The sequence below is a fragment of the Salmo salar genome, chromosome 12 (assembly GCF_965601325.2).
Source record: "Salmo salar chromosome 12, fSalSal1, whole genome shotgun sequence".
NCBI classification, from domain to species: Eukaryota; Metazoa; Chordata; class Actinopteri; order Salmoniformes; family Salmonidae; genus Salmo; species Salmo salar.
Window position 1 is genome coordinate 97211272 of NC_138302.1, and position 24745 is coordinate 97236016.

The 24745-nt window shown below is 43.7% G+C and overlaps 2 protein-coding genes across 2 annotated transcripts in view; one reads left to right on the forward strand and one right to left on the reverse strand.

The window, feature by feature from the left end:
* The window catches only part of LOC106566170 (mitogen-activated protein kinase kinase kinase 12), a 67119-nt gene extending 55114 nt beyond the window's left edge, over nt 1-12005 (reverse strand). Inside the window, exon 1 of the mRNA XM_045691945.2 lies at nt 11598-12005. The gene's annotated coding sequence lies outside the window, so the exon portion shown is untranslated. The remainder of the gene's footprint in view (nt 1-11597) is intronic.
* A 2387-nt stretch (nt 12006-14392) lies between these two features.
* The window catches only part of myg1 (myg1 exonuclease), a 29431-nt gene continuing 19078 nt past the window's right edge, over nt 14393-24745 (forward strand). The window contains exons 1-4 of the mRNA XM_014134030.3: nt 14393-14705; nt 15161-15273; nt 23215-23374; nt 24528-24677. Of these exons, the coding sequence (XP_013989505.2) occupies nt 14397-14705; nt 15161-15273; nt 23215-23374; nt 24528-24677 (732 nt within the window). The 5' untranslated portion in view covers nt 14393-14396. The remainder of the gene's footprint in view (nt 14706-15160; nt 15274-23214; nt 23375-24527; nt 24678-24745) is intronic.

Here is a 24745-nt window from a genome sequence, read left to right on the forward strand (position 1 = left end):
GACAACACAACACTACATAAAGAGAGACCTAAGACAACAACATAGCAAGGCAGCAACACATGACAACACAGCATGGTAGCAACACAACATGACAACAGCATGGTAGCAACACAACATGACAACAACATGGTAGCAACACAACATGGTAGCAGCACAAAACATGGTACAAACATTATTGGGCACAGACAACAGCACAAAGGGCAAGAAGGTAGAGACAACAATACATCACGCAAAGCAGCCACAACTGTCATTAAGAGTGTCCATGATGGAGTCTTTGAATGAAGAGATGGAGATAAAACGGTCCGGTTTGAGTGTTTGTTGCAGATACCCATATACTTCTAGTCATTGGCTTGCGAAACTACCTCTAACTACCTCTCTCTCACACACACACACACACACACACACACACACACACACACACACACACACACACACACACACACACACACACACACACACACACACACACACACACACACACACACACACACACACACACGCATTCACTGGCCACTTTAATAAATGGACTTATTAATAAATGGATCACTAGTCACTTTAATAACGCCACTTTAATAATGTCTTCATATCCTACATTACTCATCTCATATGTATATACTGTATCTTATACCATTTATTGCACCTTGCCTATGCCGCTCGGCCATCGCTCATCCATAAATTTATATGTACATATTCTCATTCACACCCCTTTAGATTTGTGTGTATTAGGAAGTTGTTGGGGAATTGCTACATTACTTGTTAGATTTGTGTGTATTAGGAAGTTGTTGGGGAATTGCTACATTACTTGTTAGATTTGTGTGTATTAGGTAGCTGTTGTGGAATTGTTAGATTACATGTTATATATTACTGCATAGTCGGAACTAGAAGCACAAGCGTTTCGCTACACTCACATTAACATCTGCTAACCATGTGTATGTGACCAATAACATTAGATTTGATTTGATCTTGATTCTAAACTTCCTTCATACTGGACACTTTATACCGGACACATAAAAATGGTATTCACAAATTCATCTGACTCTGGGGAAGTAGATGAAGGACCTCAAAATCTCAAAGTATTCCTTTTAAGTGCATTCATTCAGCGTTTATTGTACCCAGTGAAATCCATCGTACAACGGGAAAAAGTTATACCCAATAGACGTGTTGGTTGTTTAGCAACAAAATCGATGCGCACTCAACTATGAGGAAACACAGACGGGTTTGGTTTAGATTGTTGATAACATGTCAACTATATTTACTCTCCAATGTTTATTGAAAACATAAATACATTTGTACAATGAGCACTGATGTCTCTCAAATACATTGTTACATTAGTTGGTTAGCTAGAGAATTTTAGCCATATTAGCATTGACATGAAATCAGTCAAAACACCTCAAAACAAGACATGGTATCAAGAACAAGTTAAATCGAGCTGAAATGAGCCCACTACGATTCCCGACATGGCAGCAGCTTCTTGTCATTGTTGCTAGTTATCTGACCATTCAGAATCACAACAAAGCACAGCTTCCGGCCACATCGATGCACGCACATCATTTTCGTGACGTTGTGAGACAACACGTCTATATTGCTAAAATATATTTTTGTTGTACTTAAATTCTGCTTCCCTTTTCAAAAAGCCAAAAGAGAGGCAATAAATAGTCATTCTTTCTGTTTGTCTGTCTGTCTGTCTGTCTGTCTGTCTGTCTGTCTGTCTGTCTGTCTGTCTGTGGTGATAATTATGAATGAAGGGCGCCAACCAAGGAAAAGGATTCTCCATTTTCATGTATGACCTCAACCACTGTCTAAAACTAAGGAAGGGGGTTCACACACACACACACACACACACACACGCGGTTACCCCTGGGAGGAAGAGGGGGGGTAAAGTCCATTTTTGATGAGGCAATGTCCAGGTGAGATCACTACTGGACTCTATACTATCTCACTACCGGATGGGTTCATATTTCCATCCTATAACCATTTACACTGATGCATTGCTCATTACAACCTCTTAAGGATCGAAAACCCTTTTTTAAATTTTTATTTACGCCTAAAATGACATACCTAAATCTAACTTCCTGTAGCTCAGGACCTGAAGCAAAGATATACATATTCTTTATACCATTTGAAAGGAAACACTTTGAAGTTTGTGGAAATGTGAAATTAATGTAGGAGAATATAACACATTAGATCTGGTAAAAGATAATACAAAGAGAAAAACGTGCGTTTTATTTTATTTATTTAAAAAATAAATTGTACCATCATCTTTGAAATGTTAGAGAAAGGCCATAATGTATTATTCCAGCCCAGGTGCTATTTAGATTTTGGCCACTAGATGGCAGCAGTGTATGTGTAACGTTTTAGAATGATCCAATGAACCATTGCATATCTGTTCAAAATGTTGTATCAAGACTGCCCAAATGTGCCTAATTGGTTTATTAATACATTTTCAAGTTCATAACTGTGCACTCTCCTCAAACAATAGCATGGTATTCTTTAACTGTAATAGCTGCTGTAAATTGGACAGTGCAGTTAGATTAACAAGAATTTAAGCTTTCTACCAATATCAGATATGTCTATGTCCTGGGAAATGTTCTTGTTACTTACAACCTCATGCTAATCCCATTAGCCTACATTAGCTCAACCGTCTCACGGGGATGGGGGGGCACCAATCCCATAGAGGTTAAACCCACAAAATAGCATTGTTTAGAACTTCATCATTGAGCTTTGACTTTTGGATATTTTGTATAGTATTGAGTACAGATACATGCACACAATAATGTATTATTGTGGATAGTCAGATTAATATAATAGTTACATTTAAACTTTTACATGCTTTGCAAGAAGAACGATTTCCCTAAAAATCCTGTTTCCATGGACACATTTTCTGATAAATGCAGAAAATCCCCAATCAAAATAAACCTACCACAGCGACCATGTTATTTTTGGGTAGCATATTTGACTCTGAGTTCGAACATATAAAGTTTGTATGTGTAAACTACTTCTAAGACTCATACATTCCGTTTCTCCAAACTCACTTTAATTCACGCTAAAGACGGAGGCTGTTGCTGACACCTACAAGCTCTCCCACTCTCACTCCATACCCTTCTCTCTCCCAACCAGCTCTCACAGTCTCACTCCATACCCTTCTCTCTCCCAACCAGATCTCACAGTCTCACTCCATACCCTTCTCTCTCCCAACCAGATCTCACAGTCTCACTCCATACCCTTCTCTCTCCCAACCAGCTCTCACAGTCTCACTCCATACCCTTCTCTCTCCCAACCAGCTCTCACAGTCTCACTCCATACCCTTCTCTCTCCCAACCAGATCTCACAGTCTCACTCCATACCCTTCTCTCTCCCAACCAGCTCTCACAGTCTCACTCCATACCCTTCTCTCTCCCAACCAGATCTCACAGTCTCACTCCATACCCTTCTCTCTCCCAACCAGCTCTCACAGTCTCACTCCATACCCTTCTCTCTCCCAACCAGCTCTCACAGTCTCACTCCATATCCTTCTCTCTCCCAACCAGCTCTCACAGTCTCACTCCATACCCTTCTCTCTCCCAACCAGCTCTCACAGTCTCACTCCATACCCTTCTCTCTCCCAACCAGCTCTCACAGTCTCACTCCATACCCTTCTCTCTCCCAACCAGATCTCACAGTCTCACTCCATACCCTTCTCTCTCCCAACCAGCTCTCACAGTCTCACTCCATACCCTTCTCTCTCCCAACCAGATCTCACAGTCTCACTCCATACCCTTCTCTCTCCCAACCAGCTCTCACAGTCTCACTCCATACCCTTCTCTCTCCCAACCAGCTCTCACAGTCTCACTCCATACCCTTCTCTCTCCCAACCAGCTCTCACAGTCTCACATCAGAATGAGACGTTCATCCATGTTTTCTCAAACGTCAAATTTAGAAGTTGTTCCAAACGTCAAACTGCAAAGTGTTTAAGGTTAAATGTAGGTTTTAACTCAGAATTCTTAAGGTTAGGCATTCCGAATGGTTAAGGTTTGGGCAAACAAAGAAAATTGTAAAACAACTTTCTATCGCTGGATTTGAACATGCAACCTTTGGAATCAGAGCCAGATAAGAGGCAACATTTTTAAGGTTAGGTTTAAGTTTAGGGATTAACTCGGGAATTCTTAAGGTTAGGCATTAATTCAGAATGGTTAAGTTAAGGGTTAAGGTTTGGGAAAGGCTTCAAATAAAAATATCAAAAACAACTTTCTATCACTACAGTCAAACATGTAACTTTTTGAATCAGAGGCAGAAGCTTACATCCATCTTCAGCACAACACCCTAGGAAAAAGAGAATCCTACTTTAATGCAACAGCACTCACCGTTGCCCCTAGTGGCTGGTTTTGGTAGCACATGCGCAGATCAAATACACAGCTTGAACGCCAAACAAACTGTTTACATGTCCTAATAATTTGAAAGATTGCTCAGAAAACAAGATGTTTTAATCGACATACAACAATTTTGACCTTACGCCGAATAAGATAAGCAGAGTAAGGTGTGTATAAGACTATTGCATAATTTGCCTATTTTCCATAATTAATTTAATATTGAATTATTACTGTGCATGTAAACGTACACCGTGTGATTACTGTATCGGAGTAAGTCAGTAGGAAGAACATTGCAGAAAGTATTGTTATTACATCAGATTGGTTAATTTCTGTGGGACAATTTTCCACGTATGAATATTAATAACCATAAATGTATAAATTCATATTGGGTTCTTACTATTCACTTATTACCTGATTTACGGTCATAAAGATCCTGCAACTAAGCATTTGTAGTAACTCACCAACTCACTAGGTGAGGTAAGACTTGTATATACGTCATTATGTTAATCCAATGCTTTGATCACACAAATCTTTTGATGTTGTTGAGATTGACAATCCCTATGGTTGCTCTTTATAGCTATCTTCCTCCAGACTCTGGGATGTAGGGTGTACAGCTTAGTGAGCTCAGGATCAAACAGCCGTCCAGGCAGTTAGAGAAGAAGGGGGGGCTGGAGAGGAGAGGGTTAACAACTGTAAAACAGACTGGAGAGATGCGATGCGTCTTCCTGAAAGTCACATGGTACATTGGCGGGAAGGGGAGGAGGACGTGGAGAAGGAGGGGTAAAAGGAGGGTAGAGGCGGAGGGGGAGATGGGAGTGTAACGAGGAGGAGGGGAGGTGTGTGGTCTTGGACCGTGTTGCTGTGGAAACAGAATCCTGGGTGGGTTGGCCATCAGTGCTGTGTGAAGTCAGAGGCATAATATTAGATGCTGACTGTAGAGAGCGTTGCTGCTGCTGTGGTACCAGTGGAGGAGGGGAGGAGTGAAGCACAGTGGTGTGTGTGTGTGTGTGTGTGTGTGTGTGTGTGTGTGTGTGTGTGTGTGTGTGTGTGTGTGTGTGTGTGTGTGTGTGTGTGTGTGTGTGTGTGTGTGTGAAGTGTGTGTGTGTGTGTGTGTGTGTGTGTGTGTGTGTGTGTGTGTGTGTGTGTGTGTGTGAAGTGTGTGGAGGGTCCTCATGTCATTTGAGTAATGTGTGTGTGTGTGTGTGTGTGAAGTGTGTGTGTGTGTGTGTGTGTGTGTGTGTTTGTGTGTGTGTGTGTGTGTGTGTGTGTGTGTGTGTGTGTGTGTGTGTGTGTGTGTGTGTGTGTGTGTGTGTGTAAGTGTGTGAAGTGTGTGGAGGGTCCTCATGTCATTTGAGTAATGTGTGTGTGTGTGTGTGTGTGTGTGTCTGTGTGTAGTTGTTTAAGGTTAATTCACACTGTCGCAGGGAAATCCCCTTAAACTGAGAACTAGAATACACTTCCAAATGCTAAACATAATCTCAAGTCTCAATATGCCAAACACATTTCCTTCGTGAATAATCTATCATACTTTTGTCAAGTTATATGTATCTATTATTATGTAATATTGAAGAATAGGTTAGTAAGCGATGGCAATCAAATGTTCTGAGGCAATGATGTGTTGATCAGTAACACTGCAGAGGAGTGTGACGTAGGTTAGTCTCTCTCTCCCTCGCTTTCTCTCTCTCTTTCGCTTTGTTTATAGCTTTCTCTCTCTCAGTCTCTCTCTCTCTCTCTCTCTCAGTCTCTCTCTCTCTCTCTCTCTTTCTCTCTCTCTCTCTCTTTCACTCTCTCTTTTTCTCTCTCTCTCTCTTTCACTCTCTCTCTTTTTCTCTCTCTCTCTCTTACTCTCTCTCTCTCTCTCTCAGTCTCTCTTTCTCTCTCTCTCTCTTTCACTCTCTCTTTTTTTCTCTCTCTCTCTCTTACTCTCTCTCTTACTCTCTCGCTTATCTCTCCTTGGTAGAGGATTGATCGTATGATTGAATGTCACTTTGCCCATTCCCTTTTAAGGCAGTGCAGTGAGGGAAGGTTGGCTTTCCCATCATAGCTGTATATAAAGATGGAGCCTAGTGACGTTCACTATAATGCCTCCCACATCACAGTCTCACGGCCTGGAACTGGCCAATTAGAACAGGGTCTGGTTCATGAGCCAGTAATGAGGAGTGAGGGAGGGGGAGAGAGAGAGACGGGTGGAAGGAGGGAGGTAGGAAAGGGTGGGTATTGGATGATGCTGATGAATTTGCCCTTGTTGTGGACTGCAGTCAGTGACTATGAGTCATTGTAGTTTTGGGAGGAAGTAGGGGGGTTTTGGGAATAAGGGGTTTAAGGGAATAAGTAAGGATGTTTTGGGGAAGAAGGATGTTTTGGGAAGAAGTAAGGGAGTTTTGGGAAGAAGGGTGTTTTGGGATAAAGTAAGGATGTTTTGGGAAGAAGTAACCCACTGGGCACAGACCTCTTTTCAATGTCTAGTTGTCAACTAACGTGAATTCAATGTGAATTCAACAGAAAATGCCATCATGTCATCGATTTAGGTTAATAAAAGTTGGGTGAAAAAAATAAGACATTCTCTTACGTTGATGACTTTTTGCAAATCCAATCAGTTTTCAACGTTGATTCAACTTAATCAAATTACATATTTGGGTTGAAATTACGTGGAAACAACGTTGATTCAAAGGTTTTTTCCCAGCGGGAAAGGTGTTTTGTGAAGAAGTAAGGGTGTTTTGGGAAGAATTTAGGAGGTTTTGGAAACAAGCAAGGGGGTTCTGGGTAGAAGGGTGTTTTGGGAAGAAGTAAGGTTGTTTTGGGAAGAAGTAAGGATGTTTTGGGGAAGACATAGGGTGTTCTGGGGAAGGCATAAGGGTGTTTGGGGAAGAAGTAAGGGTGTTGTGAGGAAGATGTAGGGGTAATTAGAGGAAGAAGTACAAGTATTTTGGGGAAGATGTAAGGTTTTTTGGGGAAGAAGTAATGGTGTTTTGGGGAAGTTGTAAGGGTGTTTTGGGAAGAAGTAGGAGTGTTTTGGGAAAGAATTAAGAGTGTTTTGGAAAGAAGTAATGGTGTTTTGGGAAGAAGCAACATGGTTTGGGGAAGAAGTAAGGTTGTTTCGAGGAAAAATGAAGGATGTTTTGGTAAGAAATAAGGATATTTTGGGAAGAAGTCTGGATATTTTGGGGGAGAAGTAAAGGTGTTTTGGGAAGAAGCAGTAATTTTGTTTTGGGTAAGAAGTAAGGGTATTTTGCAGAATAAGTAAGGGTGTTTTGAGAAAGAAGTAAGGGTGTTTGAAGAAGAAATAATAGTGTTTTGAGAAAGAAGTAAGAGTGTTTTGGGGAAGTTGTAAGTGTGTTTTGGGGAAGCAGAAAAGGGTTTTTTGTGAAGAAGTATGGGTGTTCTGGCAAGAAAAAAAGGTGTATTTCAGAAGAGAAGGATATATTGAGGAAGACATAGGGTATTTTGTGTAAAAAGTAAGGTGTTTCGGGAAGAAGCCAGGGGGGGTTTGAAGAAGAAGTAAGGATGTTTTGGGGAAGACATAGGGTGTTTAGGGGGGGAAAGTAAGGTGTTTTTGAAAGAAGTTAGGGTGTTTTGGGAAGACATAATGTTTTTTGGAGAAGAAATAATAATGTTTTGGGAAGAACTGGGTTTTGGGAAGAAGTGAGTGTGTTTCGGGGAAGAAGTACGGTTGTTTTGGGGAAGAAGTAAGAGTGTTTTGGGGAAGAAGTAAGAGTGTTTTGGGGAAGAAGTAAGAGTGTTTTGGGGATATATAACAGTTTTTTGGAGAAGTAATGATGTTTTGTGAAGAAGAGGGTTTTGGGAAGAAGTAAGGTTTTTTTGGGAAGAAGTGAGTGTATTTGGGGGAAGAAGTAAGGGGTGCTTTGGGAAAAAGTAATGGTGTTTTGGGAAGAAGTAGAGCTGTTTTGGGGAAGAAGTAAGGGTGTTTTGAGAAGAAGTAAGCCTGTTTTGGGGGAAGAAGTAACAGTGTTTTGGGAAGAAGTTAGGCTGTTTTGTGGAAGAAGTATAGGTGATTTGGGAAGAATATAAAACATTTAAGAAGTAAAGATGTTTTCGGAAGATGTAAGAATGTTTTTGGGAAGAAGTAGTTGTGTTTTGGGGAAGTCGTAAGGGTGTTTTGGAGAGGAAGTAAGGGTGTTTTGGAGAAGAAGTAAGGGTGTTTTGCGGAAGATGTAAGGGTGTTTAGGGGAATAAGTAGGGCTGATTTGGGAAGAATAAACAGTGTTTTGGGAAGAAGTTAGGCTGTTTTGGTGAAAAAAATAAGTGTGTTTAGTGAAGAAGTAAGAATATTTAGAAGAAGAAGTAAGGAGGCTTTGGGAAGAACTAAGGTTGTTTGGGGAAAAGGGTCAGAGGGGTTTGGGGAATAAGTAAGAGGTTTTGGGAAGAAGTAAGAAGGTTTTTGGAAGAAGTAAATGTGTTTTAGGGAAGAAGTAAGGGTGTACTTGGGAAGAGGTAAGGAATTTTTGAGGAAGAAGCAATAGGGTTTTGGGAAGAAGTAATGGTGTTTTGTGGAAGACCGAAGGGTTTTTGATGTAAAAGTAAGGGTGTTTTGGTTAGAACTAAGGATGTTTTGGGAAGAAGGGTGTTTTGGGAAGAAGTGAGGGTGTTTTGGGGAAGAAGCAAGTATGTTTTGGATAAGACTTAAGGGTGTTTTGGGGGAAAAGTTAGTGTGTTTTGGGAAGAAGTAAGGTTGTTTGGGGAAGAAATAAGGATATTAGGGGAAGAGGTAAGGGTGTTTGGGGAAGAAGTAAGGATAATTTGGGGAAGAAGTAAGGGTGTTTTGGGGATGATGTAAGGGTGTTAGGGGAAGAAGTAAGGGTGTTTTGGGGAAGAGGTAAGGGTGTTTTGATGAAGATGTAAGGGTGTTTTGGGGAAGAAGTAACAGTGTTTTGGAACAAGAAAGTGTGTATTTGGGAAGAAGTAAGGACATTTTGGGGAAGAAGTAACAGTGTTTTGGGAAGACGTTAGGCTGTTTTGGGGATGAAGTAAGGGTGTTTTGGGAAGAAGTAAACAGGCTTTGTAAAAAGTACATTTGTTTTGGGGAAGACGTAAGGGTGTTTGGGGAAGAATATAAAACATTTTAAGAGGTAAAGATGTTTTCGGAAGAAGTAATTGTGTTTTGGGGAAGATGTAAGGTTTTTTGGGGGAAGAAGTAAGGGTGTTTTGGGGAAGAAGTAAGGGTGTATTTGGGAAGAGATGTAAGGAATTTTTGAGGAAGAAGTAAGAGTGTTTTGGGGAAGACGTAACAGTTTTTTGGAGAAGAAGAAAGGATGTTTTGTGAAGAAGAGGGTTTTGGGAAGAAGTAAAGGTTTTTTGGGAAGAAGTGAAGGGTGGTTTGGGAAAAAGTAATGGTGTTTTGGGAAGAAGTAGAGCTGTTTTGGGGAAGAATTAAGGTTGTTTTGGGAAGAAGTAGAGGTGTTTTGGGCAAGAAGTAAGGGTGTTTGAGGAATAAGTAAGGATATTTGGGGGAAGAAGTAAGGGTGTTTGGGGAAGAAGTAGGGTGTTGTGATGAAGAAGTAACGGTGTTTTGATAGTGAGACTAGTGTGAAAGCCACACTACGTTTTGATAGTGGGACCAGTGGGGAAAGTGACAGTTGTTGGGCATAAAGGCCAGACAGATGAAATAATTAAATCCATAAGCCAGACTGACAGAAGACAAACCATTTAGTAAAGATGTTCTTAGATATATGATGTAATCATCAGCCAATCCGCTGTACTCACGCTGATAATCTTTAATGTTGATTGTAATGTTGTTCTCTAGTCTGTGATAGAATAATCTCTCACTGCAGAAGACTTTGAATCTGATATTTCAGCATAATTCCCAATACCATTGTCTAACACCACAAACATGCACTGCAGTAAAGTTTTGCCAATGACCAGTGTACTGGGACACAACAGTCGCTATCCATGGCCTTGACATGTAAGATACAACGTTCAAGCTTCCTAAAATGTTTTACATCTAGCCTAAATCAGTTAACTCAATAAATTGGATGAACATTTTCAATAACTCTCCATAATGAGCCTACCCCAATTACAAATCAAATAATTTCTTATCACTTTGATGTTAAAAAATGGATAATTGTTTACAGTGCTTCAGTCAGCCAGTACAACAACACTGGTCCCTTGTCGTTGGGCAGTGATTCAATATGCTACTTGTATAAAAAATACTATCCAAAGCCAGAATGTCAAATTGATTACGATAAAACACGCGGATGGCAGCCAGGCAGGGATGGCCGTCGGCGATGGGTTTTAAGGATTTGAAGGGCTAACGAGTGAAACTCTATAGTTTATAGCACTCAAGAAAATGGAACTCCCAATCAATAAATATCGAGTTCATTACCCTGAGAGGTGGAGAACCTTGTCTTGGCTTGCCAACATAACAGGTTCGTCCCAAAATTGCAACTTTTCCCTATATAGTGCATTACTTTTGACCATGACTTCTGGTCAAAAGTAATGCACTACATAGAGGATAGGGTGCCATTTGGGAATAAAATCATAACGTGGATGATATACGGCCGATGCAGTAGGGCCTGACGTTGGCTATAGTGACGCTAGAGCGCCCCCTAACCGTATAATGTGATACTGCAGAACAATATAATTACACTAGGCTACTATCATGGGGATTAATGGTCAGAGAGATAGCCATCTCAGTGCATTGTCCTTTGTCCCGAATAAAAGTGGCACGCGGGACAGTATTGAATTTCAACAATCCGCGTGTAGGCTACAAAAGCACAAGGCACTAGGCTAGATACTGTGTTGTATGCTGTGTGTGACTGACTGACTGACTGACTGTCGTTTCAACGGTTGACAATTGGCATGTGAATACCTACTGCCACTCTGAACTGTCATGGCAAAATGACCTAAAACAGCTTAGAATATAAACATTTCATTTTTAGTCAGATATTATTGTTTCCAGTTAAGGCACTGGCACAGGAGGATAATCACGAGGGTCTTAGAACTATGCTAATTTGGATAGACCCGTGTTGTAGGCTGCAATTCCATGGTCCACAAAAATATCTAAATCAATAGTGTATAGAATTCTGAGTCTGACACACAAGCACAATACACAACAGCATACTGACAATAATCAGTAAATATCCTTCGCCTAAAATCACCCATGCAATAATAAGCACATAGATCACATAACTGTCATGAGGGCAAAGGTAGCACACAAGGAACAGACAGGTACATGGCACTTGACAGCGCCCTGATCATTTCCTGTGTAATCATATAATGGATAAGGAAACCTACCGTCTGTGTGTTCTATGGCTCGGTAGCGAACTGCTTTGATTGTGCGCTACCAGTTCGTCAATGAAAGGACAGGGCAGATCCTAAATCCTATTCTCCGTTTGAGACGCGTTTAAAGATGGGAGCATTGAGTGTAGCGTACCCCCCCACCCCTCTTGGTGCGTTTTGGTTCTATCTGAGTCTCTGCGTACGAGCGAGGGGTCCCATCTGGCTAATTATGTTATCGCTGTAAACCTGAGAGCTCGTGAAGGAGAGCTGGGAGAGAGTGGGGGAGGGAGCTGTCCCCTCTTCCTGGTGCTGAAATAGGATACACATCCACACCAGATTGAGTGGTCTCTGTCGCTCTCCTGTTTGATCTCTCTCATTCATGTTTGTTTCCAACATCAACGTTGCTCGAATTAAGGATAAAAAAAAAGTGTTTATATTCATTCATTCATTCCCCCAAAGACATGTCTTTTGTATAGAGGTAGTTGTTTTTATTTAGACCTCACGTGAGCGAATCCGTAACCGCATCCTAAACCAATAGCGTGACAGAACGCGTTTCTGTGAATTGAAGTGACGCGATGACGTGCTCACTCCACTAGGTGTCGACATTTCACTAGTTTACATACCTGTCAACCGACGACAAGAACATGTCAAGTCACTTCATGATGAATTTCCTTCTCATTACAAACGTTCACAATTTCAGCCTCTATAGTCCGAAACAACTGATGCTCATACGTTTTTCTTTCTCCCTCTATCTTTCTCAAACAGTCCAAATGCTTTTATTTCCATAACTTCAATGACTCAGAGAGGATGAACCACCAATATCAGATTTTATATTGCATCTTAGCTTGGGACTACTCGTCCACTAGATAGTAGCATAATACTGAGGCTGACACAGTGGCTGTGTCCGACCTGGTACCCTATTACCTTGATAGTGTACCACCTTTGACCTTTGACCAGGGCAGTGGTGCATGGACGCTGTTCTACCCTACGCTGTATCTTAGTCTCTGCATCCACGGCAACATGTAGACATACAACTCATATAGGCTAATGATGGTTATAAACATGTAGACATACAACTCATATAGACTAATGATGGTTATAAACATGTAGACATACAACTCATACAGGCTAATGATGGTTATAAACATGTAGACATACAACTCATACAGACTAATGATGGTTATAAACATGTTGACATACAACTCATACAGGCTAATGATGGTTATAAACATGTTGACATTACAACTCATATAGGCTAATGATGGTTATAAACATGTTGACATTACAACTCATATAGGCTAATGATGGTTATAAACATGTAGACATACAACTCATACAGGCTAATGATGGTTATAAACATGTAGACATACAACTCATACAGGCTAATGATGGTTATAAACATGTAGACATACAACTCATACAGGCTAATGATGGTTATAAACATGTAGACATACAACTCATACAGACTAATGATGGTTATAAACATGTAGACATACAACTCATACAGACTAATGATGGTTATAAACATGTAGACATACAACTCATACAGACTAATGATGGTTATAAACATGTAGACATACAACTCATACAGGCTAACGGTTGTTATCTGGACCAAAGGGAAATCATCATAAAAGGAAACAACCCATTCTGCAGAGCACAGATGAAACAGCTCTGTCATAACTGAATGACTATAGTTGGCAGAATAAAGTTCACAATAGACAACATAAGAATTTCAGTGAATTTAGTGGAACTTAAAACAAATATATAATGTCAATATACTGTATGTATATATGTATAAACCATGACGTATGACAGAAACAGGACAAAATCGACACTAGATGCTTAGATATGCTATATGAAAGGAGTGGGGTAGCGTTAAGTGTGGAGGTGGAGAGATTGAAGGTGAATATTCCTGGTGTTTGTGATGCCCACCGTTCAGACACGGTGGTGAGCGTGGTGAAACAGAGGAGTCACTGTCAGTCATTTTGAATTTTGAGTCAGATTCTCTACCAGACAGAGTCCTGTTAGGATGTCAGTTATCCTGTTAAAGCTTTTGTGCAGAATCAACTGCGCTGTTTCAGGTGCAACGTTGATCGTCATGTTGCAGTAGTGTGTAAGAGGGAGATTCCAAGATGTGGGGAGTGTGCAGGAGGGCATGGGACAGAGGATTGTGTGGTTTTGGTGGATAAAGTTGTGTGTGTGTGTCAACTGTAGGGGTGCCCATGTTGCTGGGGGATCACAAGTGTCCGGTGAGAGAGAGGCAGGTTGAGGTGGCCAGAGTCAGAGTAGTGCAGAAGGTATTATATTCTGAGGCAGGGAAGAAAGTAGAGGAGGATGGGTCAAGGATCTTGAGAGGATCCCTGTGAGTAGTACATCTGTGCCAGCACAGAGGGATAGGCCAATGAGTGATATATGCTTCAGTAAGGTTGGCTTCTTAGCATTCATAGCAATGGTTATCAACTGTACCACAGAAATGGAACGTAAATCACAGCAAATAGATGTTGTGGTGGCAGCTGCAGAGAAGTATTTGATCATATGATATTTGACTTCAGAAGAGTTACAGGGTGTGTTGAGTGGCGGTGTCTCGTCCTCCCAGGCCGTTGCCATGGTGCAGGAGCAGGTAGGGTCAAATTAGAGGAATTGTAGGGTTAGTTGGAAGGGTGTTATTTGTTAGTTTTGTTAGTTTTGTTTTCCCCTTTTATCACAAAGTACAATAGATTTATATTATAGTACAGTTGGGGTCAATAATGCAACATTTTGGATGCCAACCGCCGTTAAACTCCAAAGAAGAAGAAGCTATACGCCATATCCGGCATGTCGCCAGTCCGTCTGAAATTACAGTCCGCCTCATCATCATCATCAGCAACGTGTGTAGCAGCTAACTTCATGTTAGCACCGATCCTGTTGAAATTCACTTTCCGAACTTCCGTGTTTACTAGTGTTTATAGAAATATACCAGCTAGGGGCAGTATACCAGTTGCAGAAAGAAGATACATGTCACACCAACCCAAGCGACTCTGCACAGAAAAAATGTCTGGTAAAAGAATCGGCACCCATAACGGGACATTTCATTGTGATGAAGTGCTAGCCTGTTTCTTCCTTCACCAGCTCCCGGAGTACAAGGTGCATAACATTAATTTGTTCCTATTTTGCAGGAAACTATATGGTTAATATTAATACACGATAAATGTTTCTTCCACCCCGGCAAAGACAAGAGTTCGCTAGCTAGCTAGTTAGCTAACGTTATTATATTCTAATGCCAGCTAGCTACTGTACATATAGCATAAGCTCAGCCAGGTCAGCGTTGAATAACGTCCAAAATTCATAAAGCTCAAAACAGATTGAATTTCATTAAACCACATGGTCTTCTCGCCACGATAAGACGCTGAATATTCTTGGGTGCATTCCTTTTAGCTCGCCAAGTGCGCCGGGTCGGCAGAAATTATTGTTCAACTCCACCCTACCGGTGCACCGGGCAAGCTCAGCTAGAACGATTGCACAACACCTAATATCTTGGACATTCGTCTTGATATTGATGTTTTCGAAATTTCTGTCTTATTTCATATTTTTTTCCTCAGGATGCTGAGATCGTCAGAACTCGGGACCCTGCCGAGCTCGCCAAGTGTGACATCGTGGTGGATGTGGGAGGAGAGTTTGACCCCAAGAAGCATCTCTATGACCATCATCAGAGGTACCGTCAAAGATTTTGGTATATACTGGTACAGTGGAACTAGCCTGTGGTCATGTCTCTCAGTTCCATTGCGTTACACATAATTCACTGGCCCAATGCTCTAACCACTAGGCTACCTGGCCCAAAGCTCTAACCACTAGGCCACCTGGCCCAATGCTCTAACCACTAGGTCACCTGGCCCAATGCTCTAACCACTAGGCTACCTGGCCCGGTGCTCTAACCACTAGGCAACCTGGCCCGGTGCTCTAACCACTAGGCTACCTGGCGCAATGCTCTAACCACTAGGCTACCTGGCCCAATGCTCTAACCACTAGGCTACCTGGCCCAATGCTCTAACCACTAGGCTACCTGGCCCAATGCTCTAACCACTAGTCTACCTGGCCCAATGCTCTAACCACTAGTCTACCTGGCCCAATGCTCTAACCACTAGGCTACCTGGCCCAATGCTCTAACCACTAGTCTACCTGGCCCAATGCTCTAACCACTAGGCTACCTGGCCCAATGCTCTAACCACTAGGCGACCTGGCCCAATGCTCTAACCACTAGGCCACCTGGCCCAATGCTCTAACCACTAGCCCCCCTGGCCCAATGCTCTAACCACTAGGCTACCTGGCCCAATGCTCTAACCACTAGTCTACCTGGCCCAATGCTCTAACCACTAGGCTACCTGGCCCGGTGCTCTAACCACTAGGCTACCTGGCCAGGTGCTCTAACCACTAGGCCACCTGGCCCAATGCTCTAACCACTAGGCTACCTGGCCCAATGCTCTAACCACTAGGCTACCTGGCCCGGCGCTCGGTCTGAACAGTGACACGTATCGCTTGTGGTACAGTTTTGGAAGCATAAGGACCTTATCTTTTATATCAGCAATATTATTATTTTTTTAATTCAACGTTATGGCCTCCAGAGTGGTTCGATTCCCACGGGGGGCCAGTACAAAAAAATAAAATAATAATGCATGAAATGAAATGTATGCACTCACTACATACTGTAAGTCGCTCTGGATAAGAGCGTCTGCTAAATGACTAAAATGTAAATGTAAAAATGAGTGGCGCAGGGTTCTAAGGCACTGCGTCGCAGTGCTTGAGGCGTCACTGCAGACCTGGGTTTGATCCCGGGCTGTGTCGTAGCCAGCTTGCGACCAGGAGACCCTTTAAGCGGCGCACAATAGGCCCAGTGTCGTCCGGGTTAGGGGAGGATTTGGCCGGCCTGGATGTCCTTGTCCCATCGCGTTCTAGCGACTCCTGTGGCGGGCCTTGTGCATGCACGCTGACACGGTCGCCAAGTGTACAGTGTTTCCTTCGGCTCATTGGTGCGGTTGACTTCTGGGTTAAGTGAGCAGTGTGTCAAGAAGCAGTGCTGCTTGGCAGGGTCGTGTTTCAGAGGACGCACAGCTCTCAACCTTCGCCTCTCCCGAATCCATATGGGAGTTGCAGCGATGAGACAAGACTGTAACTACCAATTGGATATCATGAAATTGGGGGAAAAAATAGGCAAAAAGTCAATTAAATTGATACACACCTTTATGGGGTTAGTGTTCCCAAACAGCGCGTGTTTATGTAAGAAGACCACACCTGTGTGTAATGGAAAAAGGCCGTCAGAAAAGTGTTGTCAGTGAAAAATACTGTCGGCTGCAACTGAGATAAAGCCGGTTAAAACTGTAAGTTTGTATTTTGCATTTGAAATTAGTTTGATGTCATATGAAAGTAAAGAGCTTTTTGTTTCTAGAACGGTATCGCAATTGACAATCGATTCACGTATAGATGGAGTATTTGGATGTTTTGTCTGTCTGTGCCAGTCTACCTCTGAAAAGAACATAATGTTCTTGTCCCTTGATGAGTAACTGTAGACTCCAGTATAACATAGTGACTGATAGCATACAAGAGAGAAATCATGTATTTTTTATATGGCTAAATCTTGTCATCACATGAATGATTTATCAGTCAATTACCTGTCTGTCTGTCTAATGATTGGTGTGGAAATGGCAGAGGTTTCCCCCCCTGCAGGTAGGAGAGAGAACTAAGCTTCTCCATCATTCTCCCTTCCCTCCCTCCCTCCCTCCCTCCCTCCCTCCCTCCCTCCTGGTATTATCTCTAGCTGCTATCTCAGGTGGCGCTAGCTAACGTTGACTACCTAGCAAAAAAACAAGCTTTTTACAAAAAATTATTGATACATGGAGTCATAAAACCGATACATGGAGTCATATAGTCAATATAATATTGTCAGTAATATTGCGATACTCTACTGTATCGATTCTGCCCCATCCTTATCCCACATAGCAACACCCAGGCCCTCTGGCACCAATAAAATCAAAGTACGCCTGTTTTAGGCAGAGGGCATAAGGAAAAGGGGTGGGGATGGGTTTATGGGAACAACATGGCAACAGGTAACATGGTAACAGCATGGGAACAACATGGCAACAGCATGGCAACAGGTAACAGCATGGCAACAGCATGGCAACAGGTAACCGCATGGCAACAGCATGTCAACAGGCAACAGCATGGCAACAGCATGGCAACAGGTAAAAACATGGCAACAACATGGCAACAGCATGGCAACAGCATGGCAACAGGTAAAAACATGGCAACAACATGGCAACAGCATGGCAACAGGTAACCGCATGGCAACAGCATGGCAACAGCATGGCAACAGCATGGCAACAGGTAAAAACATGGCAACAGGTAACCGCATGGCAACAGCATGGCAACAGCATGGCAACAACATGGCAACAGGTAACCACATGGCAACGGGCAACAATTTGGCAAACACAGAACACCAAGCTTCATACAACTGTTATATTCAGTAGGTCACATGATTATGGAACTTTCTGGTAGAAATACATTTGTGTCAGACAGACTGACAGACACAGGCGGGTGATTAATTTCTCCACTGTGTCCTTCTCATTTTGTCCATATTTAACTGCCATCTCTGTATAATTGATGCAGGGATTCCGTTGCTAGTTATCGACCGTGTGCCACAGCATGCCACTCGCGTATCTGACGCTTGGCGCACAGCAGGCAGCGGGGCTAGAAGTGGCAAGCTTCCCTAATGGCACCCTATTCCCTACATAGTGCACTACTTTAGGCCAGAGCCCTATATTGTACACTACTTTAGACCAGAGCCCTATATAGTGCACTACTTTAGGTCAGAGCCCTATTCCCTATATAGTGCACTCCATTAGACCAGAGCCCTATTCCCTATGCACTACTTTAGACCAGAGCCCTATTCCCTATATAGTGCACTACTTTAGGTCAGAGCCCTATTCCCTATATAGTGCACTCCATTAGACCAGAGCCCTATTCCCTATGCACTACTTTAGACCAGAGCCCTATTCCCTATATAGTGCACTACTTTAGGTCAGAGCCCTATTCCCTATATAGTGCAATACTTTAGACCAGAGCCCACAGTGCTAAGGGCCCATAGTGCACTGTAGGGAATAGGGTACAATTTGTCACGTAGCCGTTGTCTCAATTAAGCGAGAATGAAATGACCACTGCAGGCTTCCCTGCTGTAAGGCACTCATCTCCTCACGCGCTCACTAGACACCTCCCTGGGTAGAGTTGATTAACATTATCAACTGGTCCACTAAAAATGAAAGGCAACACTTGTGTGGAGGCATATCACTGAAACAAGGAATGTTCATTTATTTTGAAGTGTTTTGAATTTTGACTGAAATGTTTTTTTCATTTACACTTAGCCTTTGCTGAAAGCACTGTCTCGCTCTAGATAGCCAGCTGTGGGCGTCCAGAGTCCCTGGCGTCCAGAGTCGCTGGCGCGGGCGTCCGGAGTCCCTGGCGTCCGGAGTCCCTGGCGTCCGGAGTCCCTGGCGTCCGGGGTCCCTGGCGTCCGGGGTCCCTGGCGTCCGGGGTCCCTGGCGTCCGGAGTCCCTGGCGTCCGGAGTCCCTGGCGTCCGGAGTCCCTGGCGTCCAGAGTCCCTGGCGCGGGATTGTTCTGATTTCATTTGTGTGTTCTGTTGCAATGTTCCTGTTGTGATCAGTCTGTATTGACAAGGCTCTAGAGTCGTATTATCAATCTAATCTGTTGATCTCATTTTTATGTCCCTTCCTTTTAAATGAACCACGTTGATTTAAATTGGATTTTAAATAGTCTATTAACCTATTTTTGGCAGAACCAGAAGGATGCTTCCTCGGTTGATAACACATCTAGGCTTCCTCTAGTTAATGTTACATGAACATCAACTCTGATATGATCAGTACAATCAGAAAAACTATTTAACAAGTAGGCTAATGCTTACGTTTTAAATCACAATAATTCATTTGTCATGGATGGAACAGATGGTATCAAAACATTTTCCTGCCGTTCACCACCTGATAAACCTGTTTTCAATGAGCACCCAGCTAGTCTTACCCTGCTGTTGTCCTCCAGCTGGTCTTTATAGACAGACATCACACCCTGCTGTTGTCCTCCAGCTGGTCTTTATAGACAGACATCACACCCTGCTGTTGTCCTCCAGCTGGTCTTTATAGACAGACATCACACCCTGCTGTTGTCCTCCAGCTGGTCTTTATAGACAGACATCACACCCTGCTGTTGTCCTCCAGCTGGTCTTTATAGACAGACATCACACCCTGCTGTTGTCCTCCAGCTGGTCTTTATAGACAGACATCACACCCTGCTGTTGTCCTCCAGCTGGTCTTTAAAGACAGACGTCACACCCTGCTGTTGTCCTCCAGCTGGTCTTTATAGACAGACATCACACCCTGCTGTTGTCCTCCAGCTGGTCTTTAAAGACAGACATCACACCCTGCTGTTGTCCTCCAGCTGGTCTTTAAAGACAGACGTCACACCCTGCTGTTGTCCTCCAGCTGGTCTTTAAAGACAGACATCACACCCTGCTGTTGTCCTCCAGCTGGTCTTTATAGACAGACATCACACCCTGCTGTTGTCCTCCAGCTGGTCTTTATAGACAGACATCACACCCTGCTGTTGTCCTCCAGCTGGTCTTTATAGACAGACATCACACCCTGCTGTTGTCCTCCAGCTGGTCTTTATAGACAGACATCACACCCTGCTGTTGTCCTCCAGCTGGTCTTTATAGACAGACGTCACACCCTGCTGTTGTCCTCCAGCTGGTCTTTATAGACAGACATCACACCCTGCTGTTGTCCTCCAGCTGGTCTTTATAGACAGACATCACACCCTGCTGTTGTCCTCCAGCTGGTCTTTATAGACAGACGTCACACCCTGCTGTTGTCCTCCAGCTGGTCTTTATAGACAGACATCACACCCTGCTGTTGTCCTCCAGCTGGTCTTTATAGACAGACATCACACCCTGCTGTTGTCCTCCAGCTGGTCTTTAAAGACAGACATCACACCCTGCTGTTGTCCTCCAGCTGGTCTTTATAGACAGACATCACACCCTGCTGTTGTCCTCCAGCTGGTCTTTATAGACAGACATCACACCCTGCTGTTGTCCTCCAGCTGGTCTTTATAGACAGACATCACACCCTGCTGTTGTCCTCCAGCTGGTCTTTATAGACAGACATCACACCCTGCTGTTGTCCTCCAGCTGGTCTTTATAGACAGACGTCACACCCTGCTGTTGTCCTCCAGCTGGTCTTTATAGACAGACATCACACCCTGCTGTTGTCCTCCAGCTGGTCTTTATAGACAGACATCACACCCTGCTGTTGTCCTCCAGCTGGTCTTTAAAGACAGACATCACACCCTGCTGTTGTCCTCCAGCTGGTCTTTATAGACAGACATCACACCCTGCTGTTGTCCTCCAGCTGGTCTTTAAAGACAGACATCACACCCTGCTGTTGTCCTCCAGCTGGTCTTTATAGACAGACGTCACACCCTGCTGTTGTCCTCCAGCTGGTCTTTATAGACAGACATCACACCCTGCTGTTGTCCTCCAGCTGGTCTTTATAGACAGACATCACACCCTGCTGTTGTCCTCCAGCTGGTCTTTATAGACAGACATCACACCCTGCTGTTGTCCTCCAGCTGGTCTTTATAGACAGACATCACACCCTGCTGTTGTCCTCCAGCTGGTCTTTATAGACAGACATCACACCCTGCTGTTGTCCTCCAGCTGGTCTTTATAGACAGACATCACACCCTGCTGTTGTCCTCCAGCTGGTCTTTATAGACAGACGTCACACCCTGCTGTTGTCCTCCAGCTGGTCTTTATAGACAGACATCACACCCTGCTGTTGTCCTCCAGCTGGTCTTTATAGACAGACATCACACCCTGCTGTTGTCCTCCAGCTGGTCTTTATAGACAGACGTCACACCCTGCTGTTGTCCTCCAGCTGGTCTTTAAAGACAGACATCACACCCTGCTGTTGTCCTCCAGCTGGTCTTTATAGACAGACATCACACCCTGCTGTTGTCCTCCAGCTGGTCTTTAAAGACACACATCACACCCTGCTGTTGTCCTCCAGCTGGTCTTTATAGACAGACATCACACCCTGCTGTTGTCCTCCAGCTGGTCTTTATAGACAGACATCACACCCTGCTGTTGTCCTCCAGCTGGTCTTTATAGACAGACATCACACCCTGCTGTTGTCCTCCAGCTGGTCTTTATAGACAGACATCACACCCTGCTGTTGTCCTCCAGCTGGTCTTTATAGACAGACATCACACCCTGCTGTTGTCCTCCAGCTGGTCTTTATAGACAGACATCACACCCTGCTGTTGTCCTCCAGCTGGTCTTTATAGACAGACATCACACCCTGCTGTTGTCCTCCAGCTGGTCTTTATAGACAGACATCACACCCTGCTGTTGTCCTCCAGCTGGTCTTTATAGACAGACGTCACACCCTGCTGTTGTCCTCCAGCTGGTCTTTAAAGACAGACATCACACCCTGCTGTTGTCCTCCAGCTGGTCTTTATAGACAGACATCACACCCTGCTGTTGTCCTCCAGCTGGTCTTTAAAGACACACATCACACCCTGCTGTTGTCCTCCAGCTGGTCTTTATAGACAGACATCACACCCTGCTGTTGTCCTCCAGCTGGTCTTTATAGACAGACATCACACCCTGCTGTTGTCCTCCAGCTGGTCTTTATAGACAGACATCACACCCTGCTGTTGTCCTCCAGCTGGTCTTTATAGACAGACATCACACCCTGCTGTTGTCCTCCAGCTGGTCTTTATAGACAGACATCACACCCTGCTGTTGTCCTCCAGCTGGTCTTTATAGACAGACATCACACCCTGCTGTTGTCCTCCAGCTGGTCTTTATAGACAGACATCACACCCTGCTGTTGTCCTCCAGCTGGTCTTTATAGACAGACATCACACCCTGCTGTTGTCCTCCAGCTGGTCTTTATAGACAGACGTCACACCCTGCTGTTGTCCTCCAGCTGGTCTTTATAGACAGACATCACACCCTGCTGTTGTCCTCCAGCTGGTCTTTATAGACAGACATTACACCCTGCTGTTGTCCTCCAGCTGGTCTTTATAGACAGACATCACACCCTGCTGTTGTCCTCCAGCTGGTCTTTATAGACAGACATCACACCCTGCTGTTGTCCTCCAGCTGGTCTTTATAGACAGACATCACACCCTGCTGTTATTCTGCTGAAACCAAGAATGGTTGGGGTAGAGGAGACTCGCCTCAAGCCAAATAAACACTTGTCTTTCCTATATAAAGTTGATAGACAATAAAGCTTTAGAGTTTAGATAAGTCTTTGTAAGTGATGGGTGATCTGCTCTCTGTCCAGAACCTTCAGGCTCAATAAAGCTTTAGAATTTGAACGAGACAGAGTGAGTGATAGGTGGGTGTGCTGCTCTCTGTCCAGGATGTTTAGGGGCACATTCAGCAGCCTGTGTCCAAGAATCTGATGGACCATAAACATGGGATTAGCATAATCATAGAGGCAGTAGATTATGCATGGAAAGGGGAGGGGGATATTTCTACAAGATGGCGACGTAACATGTTCATGTGTGTGCTGCTCTCTGGTTGTCAAGGACCTTCTCTGAGACGTTCCACAGCCTGTGTCCAGAGAAGCCCTGGGTGACCAAGTTGAGCTCGGCTGGTTTGGTCTACCTTCATTTTGGCCGGAGGGTCCTGTCTCAGCTCACCTCCCTGAAGGAAGGAGACAGACAGCTGGAGGTGCTCTATGATAAGGTAAGACTGGGGGAGAAGGGAAAACCTCCATCCCTATTGATAACCTCTCTGCCATGTTCTGCCTCTCTGTAGCTGTATGTGATCTAGGTGGATATAATGTTCTCTGTTCTCTCTGTAGCTGTATGTGATCTAGGTGGATATAATGTTCTCTGTTCTCTCTGTAGCTGTATGTGATCTAGGTGGATATAATGTTCTCTGTTCTCTCTGTAGCTGTATGTGATCTAGGTGGATATAATGTTCTCTGTTCTCTCTGTAGCTGTATGTGATCTAGGTGGATATAATGTTCTCTGTTCTCTCTGTAGCTGTATGTGATCTAGGTGGATATAATGTTCTCTGTTCTCTCTGTAGCTGTATGTGATCTAGGTGGATATAACGTTCTCTGTTCTCTCTGTAGCTGTATGTGATCTAGGTGGATATAATGTTCTCTGTTCTCTCTGTAGCTGTATGTGATCTAGGTGGATATAATGTTCTCTGTTCTCTCTGTAGCTGTATGTGATCTAGGTGGATATAATGTTCTCTGTTCTCTCTGTAGCTGTATGTGATCTAGGTGGATATAATGTTCTCTGTTCTCTCTGTAGCTGTATGTGATCTAGGTGGATATAACGTTCTCTGTTCTCTCTGTAGCTGTATGAGATCTAGGTGGATGTAACGTTCTCTGTTCTCTCTGTAGCTGTATGAGAACTAGGTGGATGTAACGTTCTCTGTTCTCTCTGTAGCTGTATGAGAACTTGGTGGATGTAACGTTCTCTGTTCTCTCTGTAGCTGTATGAGAACTTGGTGGATGTAACGTTCTCTGTTCTCTCTGTAGCTGTATGAGAACTTGGTGGATGTAACGTTCTCTGTTCTCTCTGTAGCTGTATGAGAACTTGGTGGATGTAACGTTCTCTGTTCTCTCTAGCTGTATGAGAACTTGGTGGATGTAACGTTCTCTGTTCTCTCTAGCTGTATGAGAACTAGGTGGATGTAACGTTCTCTGTTCTCTCTGTAGCTGTATGAGAACTAGGTGGAGGAGGTGGATGTAACGTTCTCTGTTCTCTCTGTAGCTGTATGAGAACTTGGTGGAGGAGGTGGATGTAACGTTCTCTGTTCTCTCTGTAGCTGTATGAGAACTTGGTGGAGGAGGTGGATGTAACGTTCTCTGTTCTCTCTGTAGCTGTATGAGAACTTGGTGGAGGAGGTGGATGCTGTGGACAACGGGGTCTCCCAGTATGATGGAGAGGCTCGCTACGCTGTCTCTACCACCCTCAGCGCCCGCGTCGGACACCTTAACCCACGCTGGAACAGCAAGAGCCAGGACACACAGGTCAGTCAATGTGTGGAAATATAACATATTAAAGGGCTAAAAGACCAGCATTCAGTCAGTACAGCTGT